This window comes from Hyalella azteca, unplaced genomic scaffold (assembly GCF_000764305.2).
Source record: "Hyalella azteca isolate HAZT.00-mixed unplaced genomic scaffold, Hazt_2.0.2 contig12524, whole genome shotgun sequence".
Taxonomy (NCBI): domain Eukaryota; kingdom Metazoa; phylum Arthropoda; class Malacostraca; order Amphipoda; family Hyalellidae; genus Hyalella; species Hyalella azteca.
In genome coordinates this window covers 45,294-64,275 of record NW_025942481.1, presented here as the reverse complement: position 1 = coordinate 64,275, position 18,982 = coordinate 45,294, and the positions used below count along the sequence as shown (strand labels likewise).

Genomic DNA, 18,982 nt, shown 5'->3' with positions numbered 1-18,982 from the left:
TTGCCCGGGTTGTTGACTTTCTATTTGAGTTCATTTAAAGAAACGTACGCTTATTCTATGTTATGATTTAATCGGGCATTGCGGTAGTGACCTAGACCCTGCATCATGCAGATCTGGGCCAATGTCAGTCGGATTGTTCCGGGCGTGCCAACGTGGAGCCCAGAAACATCTGAACTCGCCGCAGGAGATTTGGTATCAGATTTCATGGCAAATATCCATAGTTAGTTCTGGCAGTATTGATTTGTATTTCCGTACACTTGACATCCGCGCTAATCAACAAATTGACGTGATGACAAGCGAGAGATGGTCCAAATGTCATAAATTATGAACTTACAGAAAAAAGACATTAATGTTGTGATATAAGTCATTCTAATTAAAATTAAGGGTATGTCAGCTGTAGCAATAGTATTATCAGCTTCGTACCTACAATTTTCGTTGCTGTATTGATTCAGAGTGCATTGCTTACAGCGTTGCCTTAGCTCAGTTTCCTAGGCGGAAACAATTGTATTGACCTTTTCGATGATGGCATGATCAAGATTAAGACATACAAATTTTTCTTAGTTGTGGGAAGCTGATTTGAAAAACTGAAACGGCTCATATGGCTTCACTATAAGGCTCTAATATTAAATACATACGGTAACTCCAACTTTGCAATGAGCATTGCAATTTTGATGAACGGCGAAGTTGATGAACGGCGAAGTAGAGCCCCATGTGAAGCAGTAAAACAAAAGAACTAAAATCTTGATTAAAAGAAAATACCGGAATATCCATTGTCCATCTCAACATAATACATTAGTATATTTCCAGCACCAACCATCCCGCGTCCTGAGAGCAGTGGCCAGTCTAGGTCTGCAGTTGAAAATTTAGGAAATTCTGTTCCTACAGTATATCGTATTGTCTTGTCCCTACAGTATATCGTGCTATCTTGTTCCTACAGTATATCGTACTGTCTTGTTCCTACAGTATATCGTACTGTCTTGTTCCTACAGTATATCGTACTGTGTTGTTCCTACAGTATATCGTACTGGCTTGTTCCTACAGTATATCGTACTGTCTTGTTCCTACAGTATATCGTACTGTCTTGTTCCTACAGTATATCGTACTGTCTTGTTCCTACAGTATATCGTACTGTCTTGTTTCTACAGTATATCGTACTCTCTTGTTCCTATAGTATATCGTACTGTCTTGTTTCTACAGTATATGGTACTCCTATAAACTTGTTGATTGCAGCATGTCTAACACGACAAGAATACCGCGCTGCACGATACGGTCAAGTTGTTTGCAGAAAAAAACAATGTTATTTCGAATTGCCGGTCGTGACGAAATGTGCTATAAGCTTAACCTGAAATAAAAATTTTACAATGTAGTTCATGACACAACTGCGTGTGTGAACTCAAGGCATGGCAGAGAAAATTTTTGCCAAATAAAACTGAATGATTTTCTCATAATATTAAATCGACACTTATAGTCAACTTGAGTGAAAAATGTTTCATTTCGTTGCACGATGAAACAAAAATAAATTAATGATTTACAAATGGCAAAATCGACCTCATCAACAGGTTATGTCGTTGTTTTATAAAAGGATATTCCGACTTCTTCATCAATGGAAATGTCGTTTAGATCAAAGCGCTCTCGCTGACTTCAAAATTTGCACCAGTTATTTCTGCAATCAACAACAAGGATATTTTTGGTCCGCAAGAACACTGTTGTTGAATATTAAGTATAAAATTGTTTTTGTCAGCCGGTTTGTACAGGATACTTCGAGCCGAACAATGATCGAGGCTTAACGTTTGGTAAAACTTGCGTTTGGCTCGTTTAAAATTCATTGAGATATCCTAAACCGTCAAATTCCAATGGTTGATTGTTGCACAAATACCTTATTTGAAAACAGTCCTCAATTTAAATTGGGGATAGATAAAACATTTGAGAAGAGGCATAGTGTTAATATTAGAATAAATAGAAGTTTCAGCTGTTTGGTTTCTAAATTTTCTCTTTGTTGCGAAATGGGATCCTAGGTTCGTAACAACAAAGACCAGAAGGGATTTTAAGCCCCTTTTGCAACGAAATAATTGAATACACGAAGACCATTATCAGGCAATTATCTCATAGAAAAATTAAGCTTCAAACAGTTAATCATCCTTCTATTAAGCAAAAAAAAAAAAAACTAACAAAACTGGTAACGGTGGGATTCGTATACCACTTGCCTGAACACAACTTCGGGGGGGGGGGGGGAGTTCCAAATTTTGTTTAGAATTGAATTCTGTGCGGGACAAGATGTATTATTACCATTTACGCTCGTTGCGCTGAGGCCATTTAATTAGATTATATCAAATAAAGTTTGCATATTCAAGTCATGTTCGCTGAAAATTTTGGTCGTGTTTAATGAAATTCATAAACCGGATTACCGGTGCGTTGTTCGCAGAAAAGCTATGAGATTCGCGAAATTCGATATACCTTATATTAAAACTAAGACGGTCAAAGTTTCAAGAGCATCATTTTGCAGACTTAGCTGATAAGTTAAAATTAAGATATACAGTTTAATGAAATACTTAATGACCACGGCACCACTCCACAGACATAACAATTTTGCTGAGGGAAAAGCGCTGCAGAATTTCTGACAATCCGTCTTTTCGTTATTTGAACCTATGTGTTAAATGACAGTCATAAATAATAAAACTTTTGAATTTTTCTGACTTGATTACATTTTAGACAAGTGGTTCACAAAGTGGGCGGTACCGCCCCCTGGGGGTGGTGGAAAGATCTGGGGGGCGGTGAGGAAGAAGGGGACGGTAAGGGGGCAGCAGTCCGAAGTCGGTCAGAAGTTCGAACGTTTGTTTGACGATTTGTACACAACACGTGCAGCACACGGCTTATAGCGAGGGGTTTTCCACCCGGATCTGGGTTTTTTTAACCTCTCCTGGGTTTACGTCTCGAACAAATTTACGGCCGGACTCGCGGCCGGTCTCACGGCCAATTTCAAAATTCAATGATCAAGGAATATCTCCCGAATCAAGAAAGTAATTCGATTCATGTTGGTACGCGTTTTCATTGGGACCTAAAGGTAATATTTAGCTCGAGAAATTTTTTTGACTTTCGCCTTCATTCGTGAATATTGTTATATGGCGATACGGGCTAAAATTCGTAGTAATCAAGGAATTTCGTCCGAACTACTGAACAGATTTTACCGAAATTTCTATTATACATTCCCAAATGGTGATGTTTAACTCGTGCAAATTTTCTCGATTTTGCCTTCGTTCGCAAGTTTTTTTTCCGTTTCAACAACAATACGTGCTTAAATTCGCAGTGATAAAGAAATTTCTTCTAAACTACTGAACAGATTTGAATGAAACCTAAACTTAGGTATGTATATAAATACTTAACCTCAGCAACGGTGATGTTTAGCTCATGACAATTTGTTTTGATTTTGCCTTCGTTCACGAGTTATACGGCTATAAGTATTAGTTGACGGCTAAGCATTATGTTTGAGAAGCGTGCTATGACGGAAAAATTTTTAATTCATCATTGAGTTTCATATTTTGTATTATAGTCGGGATTTTTTTATTGCTACTTTTTTATTTACATAATTCAAACTTTAGCCCAGCATCGGTAAGAATTTTAAGTTCCGATTGCAATTAAAATTTCATTCATATAGGTAACATATTACGGCTCTTGGTCAAACCGGCCGCTCGAAATGCCGGTCGTTTCTCCGTCCATACGTATAACTCGAGAACGAATGCAAAATAGAAATAAAATTGTCACGAGCTAAACATCACCGTTGGAAGGTTAAGTATTTATATCCAAAGATTCGTTCAAATCTGTTCTGGAATTTTGAAGAAATTTTTTGATCACCGCGAATTTAAGCGACAAACTACCCGGCGATAGGCCGAATAAAGAAGTGTGAAATCACAAATGACGGTAAAATGAAAAAAAAAACTCGCAAACTCAAAACAATTTTCACGAGCTAAAAATCACCGTATGACAGTTAGATATTCAAAATTCGTTCGAATCTGTTCTGTAGTTTGTAAGAAATTCTTTGATCACTGCGAATTTCGACCGTATCGCCATATAACTCACGAATGAAGGGGAAATTTAAATAAAACTTTCACGATCTAAACATCAACGTTAGGTCCTAATGATAACGTGTTCCAAATTTCATCGAGCTGCGTTCATCAGTTTGGGAGATATTCCTTGATAATTGAATTTGGAAATTGGCAGTGAGACCGGCCGCGTGACCGGCCACGAGTCCGGCCGTAAATTTGTCCAAGACGTCCTGGGTTTCTAATCTTGAAATAGTTAAAACAGCTAAAAAAATATATTGGTTTACTAAATGGGGTTCTATTTGCGAAATACACATTTGTTTTCAAACTTGCTCTTTTAAAATTGCAGCGCACAAAGCGTAAAAAAGAGCAAGCTTATGTTTTCATATGTGTCTGGGGGGGGCGCTAGAAATTCACTGGGGAGCCAAAGTTGGCGCCAGCCTGAAAAAGTTTGGGAACCACTGTTTTAGTCTAACGGGCAAGAAAGAGCCTGTGCAGGTTGCCTATAAACGATCTAATTGTGAAAGACTAACTCATCCTCTATACCTACCAGACATGGATGCCGCCTCTATCCTATACTGTAGATATCAAAATACAACCACCTTAATTAAGTAGTTCATGGTGAGATCTGAAAGCAAAATTTATTGTACTAAAAAAATTTCTCATAATTAACAAGCCATATCACATAGTTTGAATCTCATGATCGCAACTATCAGCCAAAAATATGCTAGGGTGGTTAAACTTTAGCCACATTCCTCCGTTCACTATTGAATGAAATGTCTGACTCGGCCACTACACTGTAAGAGCCTTGCTAACGCAGCGCCAGACGTGTTGCTCACTGCACGCGCACACAGCAAGTATGGAGCACGCGCGTCTTGCGCCCCAATAGACCGAGGGGAGCGTTCCTCAGTCCGAAGCTCATGCGAGGCCTTGGAACTGACAGACCGCACTGAGCGCTTCGTGCTCGGCATAGCCGGAGCTAACTGCAGGCGCATGCAATCACAGTCACAGTTGCCAGTCAGACATGCTCTGCAACACTTTTAGGGGATGACTTCATTTTGTGACAAGCGTAGATGACAAAGATTATTTATTTTTCCTACCGAAACTTGAATCTTTAATACTTTAGTGTTTTAGTAAAAATATTTACTGTTTCAAACGTAACAAGAGATAGTAGTAAAGAATTGGTGTTTTTGCATCTGGTATCAAAGACTAGTTAACTTGATGGTTTCGCGAAACCAAATTTATTTAATGATTCATTAGTTCCCTATAATATTATAATTTGATATAAAAAATCCACACCAGGTTCGCGGTTGGGAATATTGGCGTAAGTTGACGAAACCAAAGCAACTAATCTATACCATCATTTAATTCAACTGAAGAGGCTCGTCTGAATATTAATAATTAATTTATTAATTTGGAGAATGATTATTGGAAGTTTCGGATTTGGTAGCTATTGTTTTAAATCATAATACTATCAAAAATTAACACAAACCTCTTTTCCTCTTTACTATATAAAATTGTTTATAATTTTCATTGCTGCGAAATAAGTACTCCTAAATTTCAATTCTTCTCAGCAAGATCAATTTTTCAATTTTTGAGTTTAGGAGAAGTGATATGGCTCGCAAACCTAAAAAATAAATATAACTCAGTACTCACTGCAGTGAGTGACAGAGAGCGCATTTTCTCGTCGACGAAAACTTGAGGTCACGGACGGACGGAAAGACAGACAGACGGACATGGCGGGCACAATAGTTCATTTTTTCCATAAATGAGAAAATGCGTAAAAATGTAATTTTTGGACCATTTCTTAACGAAGATCTTCAAATTTGATTATTTCACTGCTGTTTATGAATAATATTTAATTTTTTATTATATTTAATTTTTTATTGCATATCATTTTAATTAAAAAAAGATTTTTCATCTTATTTCAGTAAAGCTGAACTGTGTAAAAATTAAAATTATTAAATGAAACATTACGGTTTTACATTAAATGTAAAGCTGAACTGTGCGGCAGAGTATACAGTTGCCTCATTATTATCTAAAGCTCGCAACATCCAATATTTTTTATATATACGACCAATATTTTTGTGATGTCCTGACACCATTGTACATGTACAATGAATGGGCTTTGGATAAATACGCAAATATGGATCATATTTACATAGATAGAAATATGGATCATATTTGTTACTACTGGGCGAGATTGACGAGGAAGTCGGAAAACAGGAAATCAGCAACTGAGTCGGAGATTTGAAGCAAAAAGTGTCAAAAATTCTAAAAAAAAGCTTTATCATGTTTGGTATCAATTAAAATAAATTATTTCCCTCGCCCCTCGTATCTTTTCTGATACCCTGAGGGATTGCTGATACTCTTCCAGTACAAAGCTTAGCTAATTTTTCTTTTCCTAATTATTAGGCATGAAAAACATTCCAGCAACAATTTTGATTTATTATCACAAATAATTTATGGAGACAGGCTCGTGCTGGCAGTATTGTAGGGAAGTCTGTTGTGTATATAATTGTACACAGAATTATCAGGAGGGTTTTGTGTTCTTCAGGGCAATAAATGCTTCACTTGCTCGCCCAGGTCTCGTAAGAACCGCAGTAGGGGTGAATAAGTTATCAATTAAGCTATTTATACTCCTAACTGTTGAAGACTGAGTTCTTTTTGTATCCATATTTTTTGACAATCGACTTGTGTTTTTATTGGTGTATGTCGGTGACATTTGCAGTGTAGATATAATGTCAGTGTTTGTATGCAAAAACTTGCTCAACACATCGGCACAGCGGAAATGAATTTCTTACTCAACAACAGATATAACTTTATTCTATTATTAAAACAATCAATAACTTTATTCTATTTTTTAGTGTAACTAATAATTTCTTTGGTACGAATATTTCTCTACCTTATTAATTAGTAAATAAAGCAAGATTAGCATTATAATCGATTTGGCATTTGTTAATATTTTGATAATATTATCTAGAAGTTCAAAAATGTTATTCTCTTTAACATTCTCGGAATGTTAAGAGGTTTTGTAATGATCATGAAACGTCGCTTAAACCGTTGATGTTACGGGATTAGTAGATTATTTGTTGATTTAAAGCTTTTGAGTGGTTCGTTAAACCTCTCTCGTCGCTCGATGCGTGGTGGTATGTTTATAACATTTGTAAAAATATTCAATGGCCAAATTGAAACAATAATACTCTATACGTTTCCCTGACACAGCGTCTGATTTAAGTTAAATGTTCTCTGACTCTGCGTTACACATAAAAACTCTTATAAATAATCTACTTTAACACGTACGAAAGCTTGAGTCTCTAATCTGTCGGTTTGTTTTTGGACGCGTTTTTTTATCATATTATACCGAAGTTCACGACACAAGGCAGCTATCGAGAGTANAAAAACTCTTATAAATAATCTACTTTAACACGTACGAAAGCTTGATTATCTATTCTGTCGGTTTGTTTTTGGACGCGTTTTTTTATCATATTATACCGAAGTTCACGACACAAGGCAGCTATCGAGAGTAGGAATAGCATGGATAAGAGGGAGACGGGGGGAGCGAGTTAGGGTGGGGGTGAGCATTTACGCATCTGCGCAGGTTGGCAACAAGTTGAGCAATGTTGCGCAGCTGCTGCTATACACTACAGGCTGATGCCAGTGTATTTCCGATAGCCTCAGCAGGAACTGCATAGCGACTGTGGATCATTTTTAGCATGTAGAGTTTTGAATTTTGTCGATTACATAATGGCTTACCAGCACTGGAGCTCTGAACAAATCTTCAATTTAATAGAGGCGTACCGTTCTCATGAGTGCTTGTGGAGAACCACTTCGGTTGATTACTCGTGCAGAGACAAGAAAGATGAAGCGTGGCGGGAAATAGCAAAGTGCGTTGGTGCAGATGTGCGCTGCGTAGAGAGGAAGATAAAAACTCTGAAGACTCAGTTTGCCAATTACCATAAGATGGCACTGAAGAAAGCTACCGAGAGAAAAGAAGATTTTGAAAAACCCAAGTGGTTTGCTTACTCAGCTCTGGAATTCCTTTTAGAAGGACGATCAACTGCTGTCAATGGAAGTTTGATGGACAATAGCTTTCAGGTAAGCGTCCTGTCAAGCACCGAGCAAGTTCGTATTAGTATTTTTTATCTGTGGAAAACATGAGTTATACATTTTCAGTTACGTAAATAAAGTTTTTCTCCGAAATTACTGGCTTCACTCCGTTATTTTTCAGGTAAGGCTCAGTTTTGTCAATGAATAACTGGTCAGTGGTGGGCGGCGCGCAGTTCCGGTTCCGCTAATCCGCTAACCGCTAATTATCGAAGCAACTCTTTCCTATTGAATTTGCTTTTTCAGCTAACTTTGAAACAAAAAAGGGGAGCCAGGCACTGGATTCATAATATTGAGACAAGATGGTATTATTGCAGATTAACTACATCCAAAAAAAAGGGTGTTTTTTTTTTAATTATATGTTTTTTGGGGTGTAGATTACGAATCTGAAATCCTACGTAACCCCCATGTTAGTAAGTCGCGAAAAAAATCGGTTTTCCGATGCCGACCGCCAAAAATGGATTTCAGATTCGTAATCTACACCCCAAAAAACATATAATTAAAAAAAAAACACCCTTTTTTTTGGATGTAGTTAATCTGCAATAATACCGAACTGGGTGCATACGGTCGTACCTACTGGTCATAGAAAACCTGGAAAGTCATGGAATTTGATTTTTCATTTTCCAGGCCTGGAAAGTCATGAGATTTCATTTCCGGTTAAGGTTATGGAAAGTCATGAAGTTCGCGAATAAATGAAGAAAAAAGGAAGTGTTTTTCTGTGCAGCTTGTGTTGACCCATTAATGCCGACTGCCGAGCGATTTCATTTGGAAACAGCGGTGAAAAATGGATTCGTAGGATAGGCGTAGCCTACTCATCTTGTACATGTTTTGGCAAAGTTTGGTTCTGCCAATCTGCTGCACTGACTACTCTCTTTTCAGTTAACATTCAAAGATTAGCCTGATTAGGCAGGTACTAGAACCAGGTCATGGAAAAGTTATGGATTTTTTTTTTTTTTCAAAATACCAGTAGGCTAGGTATGCACCCTGGTATAAGATTAAAGTAATAGATCAATGAAATGAAAGAAACAGTGGATGATACCTAGAGGAGAGGGAGAATAATTTCAATATAAAGAGGTTGTTTTGTTGGTTATTGCATGGTCGTCGGTCGAAGCCTTGGAGGTCCCACTTATTGCAAGGCAGTTTTGGACATTTGTCAGTGTCACACAAATATTGTTAGTTCCCAAAACACTAGATACTACTTAGTTTCTTTTTATATGTTATTTTATTATTACCATTATTTTTTTATTCCTTGTTTCTTTACACCCTTTGCCTTCTGGGCTCTGGCCTCTGCTCTCTGCAGCATCCTCCTCTCCCTCGTTCTCCATGCACCATACAAATAACGCTTACCACTATCCGTGATCCGTCATGGCAGTGGTTGCCCCTGGTGACTAGCAGCCAGCTGCCAGGCCCACTATCATTGCCGTCCATTCATCTCCTGTTCTCTCATATATCACGCCATCACTCTCACCCCCTCTCATCAGCCAGTATCACACTATCACTGTAATCATTTCCAGTCTTTCACTCATATGCTTTACACTCCATGATTCCATCATCAGGTGTTCCACCATTTCTCTCTTACCTGTGTTGCACATGAAACAGAATCTTCTCTTCTTTCATTCCACCTGTATGTTTGTGCATTCACACTTGGCATTTGCTCTTAGCCTCTTACACAAAACATTTGGTCCCCACCTAGTCTGGAAAAGTCCTATTTTTGTCTGAAACATAGTGGCAAAGCAGAGAGTTTTTTACACTCTTCCTCAAGTGAAGAGTGTAAAAAAAAGTTCAATTTTTAGTACTATAAGTAGGCCAGTAAAGTATCATGGATTATTGGACAGCTACCAGCTTTATCACACATCAGAAGTTGGTTTAAATATTGAGTAAATGAGGAAATCAAAAATGAACTGATGCTAAAAAATCTTTGGTTTGCCACTATGGTCTGAAATATCGCAGCTCTAATATCATATAATTTCAGTAGGTATGAAATCTCGCGGCTCGAATGTCATAAATTTTTGTTTTATTAAAAAATTGCGGTTTGCACTTCGCAAACATGTCATTTCATAAAATTTTCAACTTCCTGTAGAAATGGAATCACGGCTGGCAAATCCATAAAACCACGGCTCGAAAAATTCAGTCGCGGCTCGCCAAGTAGATATATTCCATACTAGGTCCCCACCCCTGCTACCATCATAAATGCATTCATTCATACTTTGGCATTTCTTTCATCCTGTATAGCTGTAGGCTATCCTTTCTTTCCATTCCTTGCTTCCATAGGTACTCATAAACCACATATTCTCACTCTCTTTTTGATCTCTTTCTTCCATTCTTTGACATCCCACATTTGATTGTAGGAGTTCCTATATTAATGATTTTGCATCTAGGGGAAAATATTGAGGGAATTTCTTTAAACACTATACATATTCTAGCTTGAGAACTTTTTGGAGATGCAATTGCAGTATCCAGTTATCTTTAATTTTAGTACAAAAATAGCAACAAATTAGTACAGGGGGCAATTGCATACATTCTTATTGGTCCTTGCTCATGTGCTCCTGGTGGCCTTGTTCATACATTTCTTAAGTTGTTCATTCATATCATTCACATCATTTGTCACTTTCCATTTTGTATCAGTAAGCTTCGCACTAAAATTATCCCAGTCCACCCCATTTACTTGACATTTACATTTTTTTCAGGCTCTCTCACATGTGTATCATGCATTTTCAATTCGGTAACAAGCATGTTATGATCACTTCTGATATCAAACACACCAGCTTCATCCACCCACATGTACATCACTTTTCTTCTTGCATTCTCATTCACTAATAGATGGTCAATTGCTGAGCAGTTTTCATTATTGTTCCAAGTCACTTTTCCCTCAGCCATTGTAACATTCAGGTTTTCCAGTTCATTTCCAAACACAAACTCATTCAGAAGCTTTCTATTTTTGTTCACAGGCTCTCTTAGTATACCCACATCCATTTATGTCCCCCGTAATTACTATCATCTCATTCTCATGGCTATATTCATCAAGCACTTTCTTCCTGCAAACATACTTTTCTCTGTTCTCATGCTCAGACCATACTCCCTCTACAGTCATATAACAAACAATCATCACAATTTGCATACTTTCATTCATTGTTGTTGCATACTCAATCTTCATAGCAAAAATGTCCTCATTCATTTCATTCTCACTAACATTTATTTCTTCTATCTCAAAACCTGCCTCATGATGGATAATAATGCCAACTCCCCCACCTTTAGTTTGTTTTTTATTTATTCCCTTGTACACTAACTCATATTTTCCACTTCTCAAGTATCTACCACCTCTCAGGTAATTGGTAAGCATCCAGCACCTGTCAGGTAAGTGGTAAGCATCCACCACCTCTCGGGTAATTGGTAAGCATCCACCACCTCTCAGGTTGACTTGTATTATTGCTACAGTAGCCATAACACATGATATGATTGGTTGACACAGCATTGTGTAATTCTGCAGTTGACTTCACTTTGGACATTAGTCATGTAACAGTGGCAACACTTTACAGTGTTACAGTGTCTACAAGTTTTTGGAATGAAAAGTGAAGACGCTTTTGTTATGCCTGAGGATGTTAGACCTGTTGAGGAGCCTGCACTGGCTGTGGATCATGAAGCGGAGGCTGCTGAGGCTGAGCGCCAGGTCTGCCATGACAAGCCTCAGAACCCATGGCCCCACCTGGAGGACTTCTTTGTCTTTAAGTCAGTGGATGAGAGGAACGCCAACCTCATGTTTTTCCAGTGTGTCTTGTGCCAGCCCAAGGAGACAACCATCAAGGGACATGCATCAAGCCTCTACAACTTGAAATCACATGTCAAGAGGAACCACCCAGCCCATGCCATCCAGTTTGAAGAGAGGATCAAGGCCGGTTCGTCCCGTGGGAAACACAGGCAATCTTCTTGTAGCAGTAGCAGGAGCAGCAGCCTGTCGTCGCAGCCACCTGCAAAGAAAAAATGCCAGCTGGCCCAGCCCAGCATTGGGGAGGCTTTTGATCGATCAGCTGCTGGCAGTGGCGTCCGTGAACTGGTAAAATCTTTATAGGGATTAATTAAGAACTATTAATTTTCAGCTCATTCTGTTTGACAATGCTGATTTTACTTTTCTAATACCGTACGTATATGAAGTTACCTTTCTGATTGTGTTAATTTTCCACTAATAAACCTCAATGGATATTTTTCTATCAATTTGTCTTTCAAGGTAGTATGTTCTTTGGGTGAGGGAAGATCGAATAAGTTCACACTGAGCAGTTTTTCACAAAATAACACTGTTTAAAAAGTTCTTGGGAGTAAATCTAGAATGAGCTGTAGTACATGTTAACCTGAGAGTTGATAAAGAATTGAGCGCTATGATTGTAAAATTTGAACAAGTAATACATAATTGCGAATGAGCTGCATGTTCCAAGATGATTATTAAAGCATGTCACTCCTACAGCCCACTGCGAAGAACGAATAGGATTGTAATTCCATGTCTTACAAAATCTGTAAACGTTTTTTTCTTTTCCCCAGATACGTCTGAGCAGAGATGATGGTACATGTGCCTCTGGTTCTGGCAGCGCTAGCCAGTCGGCCATGTGGGAGTGCCACAACCCAACCATTGACATGGAGTGCTCCAATAACGGAGATATGGAAACAGAAAACATGGACACAGGTTACTACCTTCCGGCAGAAGCAATCTTGAAGGAACCGAAAGTTGAAACAAACTGTCAGTACGGTAGCGTTTTGCAGGACGTTCTAAGCTTTGTTAAGTCCTTGCAACACAGTAATGATGTTCGGGATGAGTTTTCTATTTTTGGGGAGCACATCGCTGCTCGCCTGAGAAAAATTCGTGATTCACGTATACGGCTACTAGCCCAACATCGCATTCATTGTGCACTGTTCGACGTAGAAATTGATGAATTAAACAACTATAACCTATCAAATAAACAATTAAATTCTCAAAATGCCTGCAATACTCAGGTTGAACATTCGGAACCCATTGCTGGAGAAAATTTTGCGACATCACAAAAAGAAGAAGTTTTAGCAATGACTGATAGCTCATTGAGTGCCACACCGTCCCAACCTCCGAATAGAGAGCCTGAACTTGAGGTTGAAAAGGAAGCTTCCTCAATTAGTCCTGAAAATACCTCAAACGAAGATCATGTAACCAATGAAAGTAGCGATGAAAAATGAATTATCCCGTTTCCTATCGCTCCAGCCCTGCCTTCCTAATTTATCAAATGATCATTGACACTTGCCGTTTCGGTGAACCCAGGAAATATTTCTCTAGAAAACCCTGACTATCTGAAGGTCGCTAAAGTGTACCAATTTTTCCAATATCAACTAGAAATCGGAGGTTCACTTTTTTTTTGCTGCCTCCTTGTTTACTTCCTCACAAAGCATAATTTTCTAGCTTAATGCCCTGAGGCAGGGAATTTGGTATTGCAATCAATCAAATCGTCATTCTTCCGGTATTATGTCAGTCGGTAATCATGTACGATTCCTGTACTTTTACATAATTTATTACTCATGCTATAGGTTCCGTATTGTTATTTTTATATCTATTGCTGCCAAATATTATGTAATTAATATACTTTTATTTACGTTAATTATCCAATGGGAGCTGACAGCGAACTAAATCGAGTTCCATTCCATGAGCTTCGATGACAAAGGCTAACGTGCAAATGAAATGTCGAATGAACTTGGTGTATTTTTTCCACTAATGCGGCACCGCGTTGACGCTGAAACACTTGGACAGAGACACATAACTTGCCGCAATACATTGAGTCCAACTAATCACCGTGCAGAAAAGCCAGTCCTGCTTGCTGCAAATGAAAAACAAGAGCTTGCGATCAAGATAAGCATACGATTAATGAGATCATTTTTGAGCCTGCTGCTATATAACCTGACTGAGGTCACGCCGACCTTGCCACGCTTCCGCCCCCTATTTACGCTGAGCTTTTTAGCAGCTTTGTCTGGCCGATCACTTCCTTTATGCGATTTCCGTGCCACCAACGCGATTAAGAATTTGACTCTCGCTGTTTACTCGGAGTTTTGCCGACAATGACTCGTGCATATTCTTCTGGGACGAACCATCTGTTATGATTATTCAGGTTGTTCTGTATAATGCGAGTATTCCAAGTTTTTTATAGCCCGCCGCCATTATGTGTTCTCTAGGTAGCGAATAAGCAAATTGGAATAAGATTAAATATTATTGTGTCGGGGCGATGTAATGGGCTAAAAGATTTTATTAACCGTTTCGCATGGTTGTTAGTTTTTTTTTTTTTTTTGAGACTACAGTCGCAGCATGCAAGGCAAGATTGTCGACTGCCGGACGCTATTTGTCTTCAAACTGTGTGTGCGTGAATTAATAAAGTAAATTTGGCCGGAGTAGAATCTAGTTATCAATTATTTATTGTTTACCGTTGTAAAATAGATTGCGCTTTGGTTGTATTTATTGACGAATCATTTCTTGCTTACGTATCTTTGAGAAGAAGAAAATATTTTTTCTGGGATTAATTTCATTCTTGAACATTTCTACGTTAATGAAAGTACAGAGATATGAAAAAATAAGAGAACACCATACATTTTGAGATAACAATTTATGAATGCGTTTTAAACAATAAAAACTTAACGTATTTTAATGTTTTATCATTTATTATTGTTACTAATTAATTAATATTATTTGTTTTTACATGTATTTTCAGAAAATTTTTGTGTCTATAACCTCAGAAAATAGCAAACTTCTCTGACTTTCACAGAAGCCAAATTATTGGTGTTCGTGCAACAGGAGCTAAACACAATAACAATTCGCAATATGTACCAGCTATTTTTTATTATTCTTTCTAGGTTATTCTAGGACGAATAATGTTCAATAATAAATTCGAGGTTATGCTTTCTAGACTAATAATATTCACTGATGTGATTTCAACAGTTTCGGAGTAATCTTGTATGCAAATATATTTTCCACGTTATTTTGCTTGTTAATAACCAGCATACCTATCAATGTATTTATTTGTAAATAGTCAACTAGAGTAGAAATAATAATGTGAACACTAGAATAGTTATTCCTACAAAATGTTACGTTCATCAAAAATGATTTCTTGCGGAAACTGCATCAAAATACGGGTGCATCAGTTCTGACGTCAACATGATTAACGTAGAATGATATTATATTGACAAGTTAATTGTTCAGTCATCGAAACCAGTAAGTTTTTGTAATTTAGTTCTTTAATTAAAGCTTATCCTGAATGCATGTGCGATGCCTGCCACATAAAAAATCTCAATATGATTAATGAATTCATACCTAATTACATGTCATTTGAACGTACTTTCACGAGGAAAAGTTGGGATTAAATACAATTAAATGTTCAAAACGCAATGTGCTTTTTATTACAACACTTCTCTTTAACTTCACTTCTTGTTTGTCTGTCTGTCTGCTACAAATCTTATAATAGAAATTTAACACACTTCTACTTATCCTATCGATCTGAAATTTTGCACACTTGCGTAAAGTTGGAGACAATGCATGAATCAAATGACAAAATAAATATTTTTATAAATATCAATTTTGTTCAATATTGAAAAAACTGAAAAAATAATTTTGTCTGCTACAAATCTTATGATCAATATTTAAACAAACTTCTAGCTGTCCAATCTATCTGAAATTTTGCAGACTTGCGTAAAGTCGGAGACAATGCATGAATCAATTGACAGAATAAATAATTTTGAACATTTAATTTCTTTTATGTATTAATATAATTGACAAATTATTTTTTTAATATTCGAAATTAAAATTAGAAATTCATTGTACATGTTGTACATTGGAGACACGGGATTTTTTAGAAGTGTTGTCTTCAAAAGTTAATTTTTAAACGTATACTTATTTTAATGGCTTATATTTTATCAGTTTATTATTCTAAACCAAAAATAGCAAGTAAAATGTCTCCAGTATCAAAGTTGCCTTGCTAAATTCGTTAATTTGAAACCCCCAATGTATTATATATACATTGGGAATATATATTTATTTATATCGATGAATCGAAAAAAAATATATATATATATATATTTTTTATAATATTATAATATTATTATATTATAATATAATATATATTGTTTACGTTTGTATGTGGCGAATAGTTGACGAATAATTGATCGTGTGCATGTGGCGAATAAGTGATCGCTCACACATGGCGAATAAGTGATCGCTTGCCCGTGGCGAATAATTAATCGTATGTGTATGGCGAATAATTAATCGTGTGCATGTGGCGAATATGTGATCGCTCACAGGTGGCGAATAAGTGATCGCTTGCCCGTGGCGAATAATTAATCGTATGTGTATGGCGAATAATTAATCGTGTGCATGTGGCGAATAAGTGATCGGTTGCATGTGGGGGAACAAGTGATCGATCGCATATGGCGAATAAGTGATAGTTTTCTTGTTATGAAAAAAATGACCTGTATGATAGATATAGCCTGTATGTGACTAATCGTTTGCATCTGGTGAATCTCGTATGTATGTCGTGTATGTGAGGCTCCACTAATTTTGTTTATAGAGACCCAATCTACATGCGGTGGACAACGTCTGAGTTGCCCATCCTTTGGTGCGGAATTAAGATTCGAAGTCACCATCAAAATGAGGGCACCATCACCTGAGGGCAAAAAGTGCACTTTTATTTACATGAATTTAGAACACACTTTAAAAATCAGTATAGCACATCCATTCATTTTAATCAACGTGGAAACTATTTAGCCCTCTTTTCGATCAATATTTTGCATTTAGATGAAAATTTATTTATTTTCTATCCGAAAATCAGTCTACGGTTTTCTAAAAAAATCCGAGCTGAGAATTCGACTTTCCTCAGTCGGACACACAGAGCATTAATTATTGCTAGAAGAAATGCAGTAATGAAAGTTTGGTCATTGCATTTATACTCGTTCGATGTTTTAAGAAAACTTGTGACAAATTCTGCATAAATTCCAAATTGTCATAGTTAGATAAAGTACGGGTTGTTTTTAAATTTATATGCAAAGTCAGTTTTACTTTAGATTAGAAAATGACGGATTCGTTGCAACTTATATGAACTAAGCATTTAAATAAAAGAAAATGCCAAAAAATTTATTTTTTTATGCACTGAACACTTATCGGAGTCCAGCTCCATCATCAGTACAAAAACTTCATTAATATGATTTTGACCAAAATAAGACGTACAAATTGCCTAAGGAATGCAAAACCTATTGCATAGGTTTCAACGGTTTCAAGTGGATACGAACTTATAACATCGTTTACTCAGGTGACGTCATAGTTTAAAGAATGTGAGAGAGTGCCACGGGTAGCTATCGCTATAAAACTTTCACCACGATGGTATGCTGCTAATCTATCCACCGCAGCTATTTATAACCGTCCAATTGTCAAACTCCGAAGAAGAGGATCAACAATGATTGAACCGTAACAGATGACGTGAGCTCTATAGGTACAAGAGCAGCCACTTAAAGTGCTACTTTCGAGGTGCTACTTCAAGATCCCGAATAAATTTATCGAACTGAAACTTTAAACGCGTGCTACGTCTAAGCTTTATCAGGACTTCTAAGTAGAAGCCGAGCCAACTGCCACAACCAAACATGATTGAGGCTGCATCTTTCCATCACAGAAGACCCGGTGCGGTACTCAATAGTAGCTCTATATATCGTCCCCTTAGATAATATAATTATTAGAAATGATACATGAACGTGCCTTGATGTACAATGGCAACTGCAGATCCTAGGCCATCAAAGTACGTTGATGCATCATTGCAAAACAAACAGTTTTTGTATTCTTCAAAGTTCATCTTATTAACAAATAATCTATATACTCGATGAATCGATACTGAACTTTTTTTCGCCGCGACATTGACAAATATACACGTCAAACTGTTTAAACGTTGTTAAGGCGTCAGCAAACTTCATTTCTTTTATAAATGTTACGAACTTGTTCAGTCGGAATTAACTGATGACAGATGTTGTGTTTTGGCGAGAGCTTTTAAAATAATTGGCTCCTGGCCGTGGAAAATTTAACCGATTTGCGGTAGCTATACGAAACACATAACGGTATATTTTTGTGTCAGAAACTGGCGGTCATTTTCTGGATTAATAACAAAAGGTTTGCCTCAAATGACAATTTTTTTCAATTGAAAAGATGTGATTAAGTCGACTTAAAAACATAAGAAAAGTTCAATTTTCACCAGCAAATACGTCAATTTAGCTTATGTTGATTGATTCACATCTGCAAATGGACACGATCGTGTTCAATGCCAGTTTTTATTACAACACTTCTTTTTAACTCACTTCTTGTTTTTCTGTCTGTGTGCTACAAATCTTATGATCGAAATTTAACACACTTCTACTTATCCCATCGTGGCTATCGATCTGAAATTTTGCACACTTGCGTAAAGTTTGCAAAAAATGAATTTTATGAAAACAATCATAAAAAGGCAATGCACGAATCAAATGATAAAATAAATGATTTCAAAAATTAAATTTTTTTTAATATTTAAAAAATTGAAAAAATAATTTTGTCAGCTACAAATATTATAACTGATATTTGACACACTTTTACCTGTCCAATTGATCTGAAATTTTGCACTCTTGTGTGAAGTCGGAGGCAATGCATGAATCAATTGACAGAATAAATGATTTTGAAACAAAATTGTATATATTAAAAAAAGTTAAGAATTAATTTTTTAATATTCGAAAATAAAATGAGAAATTCATTGTACATCTGTAACATTGGAGACACTGGATTTTTAGAAGTGTTGTCTTTAAAAAGTAATTTTTAAATGTATATTATTTTATTAAAACCA

The 18,982-nt window shown here is 36.8% G+C and overlaps 1 protein-coding gene across 3 annotated transcripts; it reads left to right on the top strand.

Moving 5' to 3' along the window:
* Positions 1-7,698: 7,698 nt before the first annotated feature.
* On the top strand, positions 7,699-13,845 carry LOC108667549. Of its 3 annotated transcripts, XM_018154590.2 has the most exons (3): positions 8,825-9,825; positions 10,310-12,195; positions 12,675-13,845. In XM_018154590.2, the coding sequence occupies exons 2-3, from the start codon at positions 11,707-11,709 to the stop codon at positions 13,335-13,337; spliced, it is 1,152 nt and encodes a 383-aa protein (XP_018010079.1). In that variant the 5' UTR covers positions 8,825-9,825; positions 10,310-11,706; the 3' UTR covers positions 13,338-13,845. The 3 variants fall into 3 exon arrangements, with proteins under 3 accessions (XP_018010080.1, XP_018010079.1, XP_018010078.1); XM_018154591.2 differs by lacking the exons at positions 8,825-9,825; positions 10,310-12,195 and adding an exon at positions 7,699-8,135; XM_018154589.2 differs by lacking the exon at positions 8,825-9,825 and having other exon boundaries at positions 10,276-12,195.
* Positions 13,846-18,982: the final 5,137 nt, after the last annotated feature.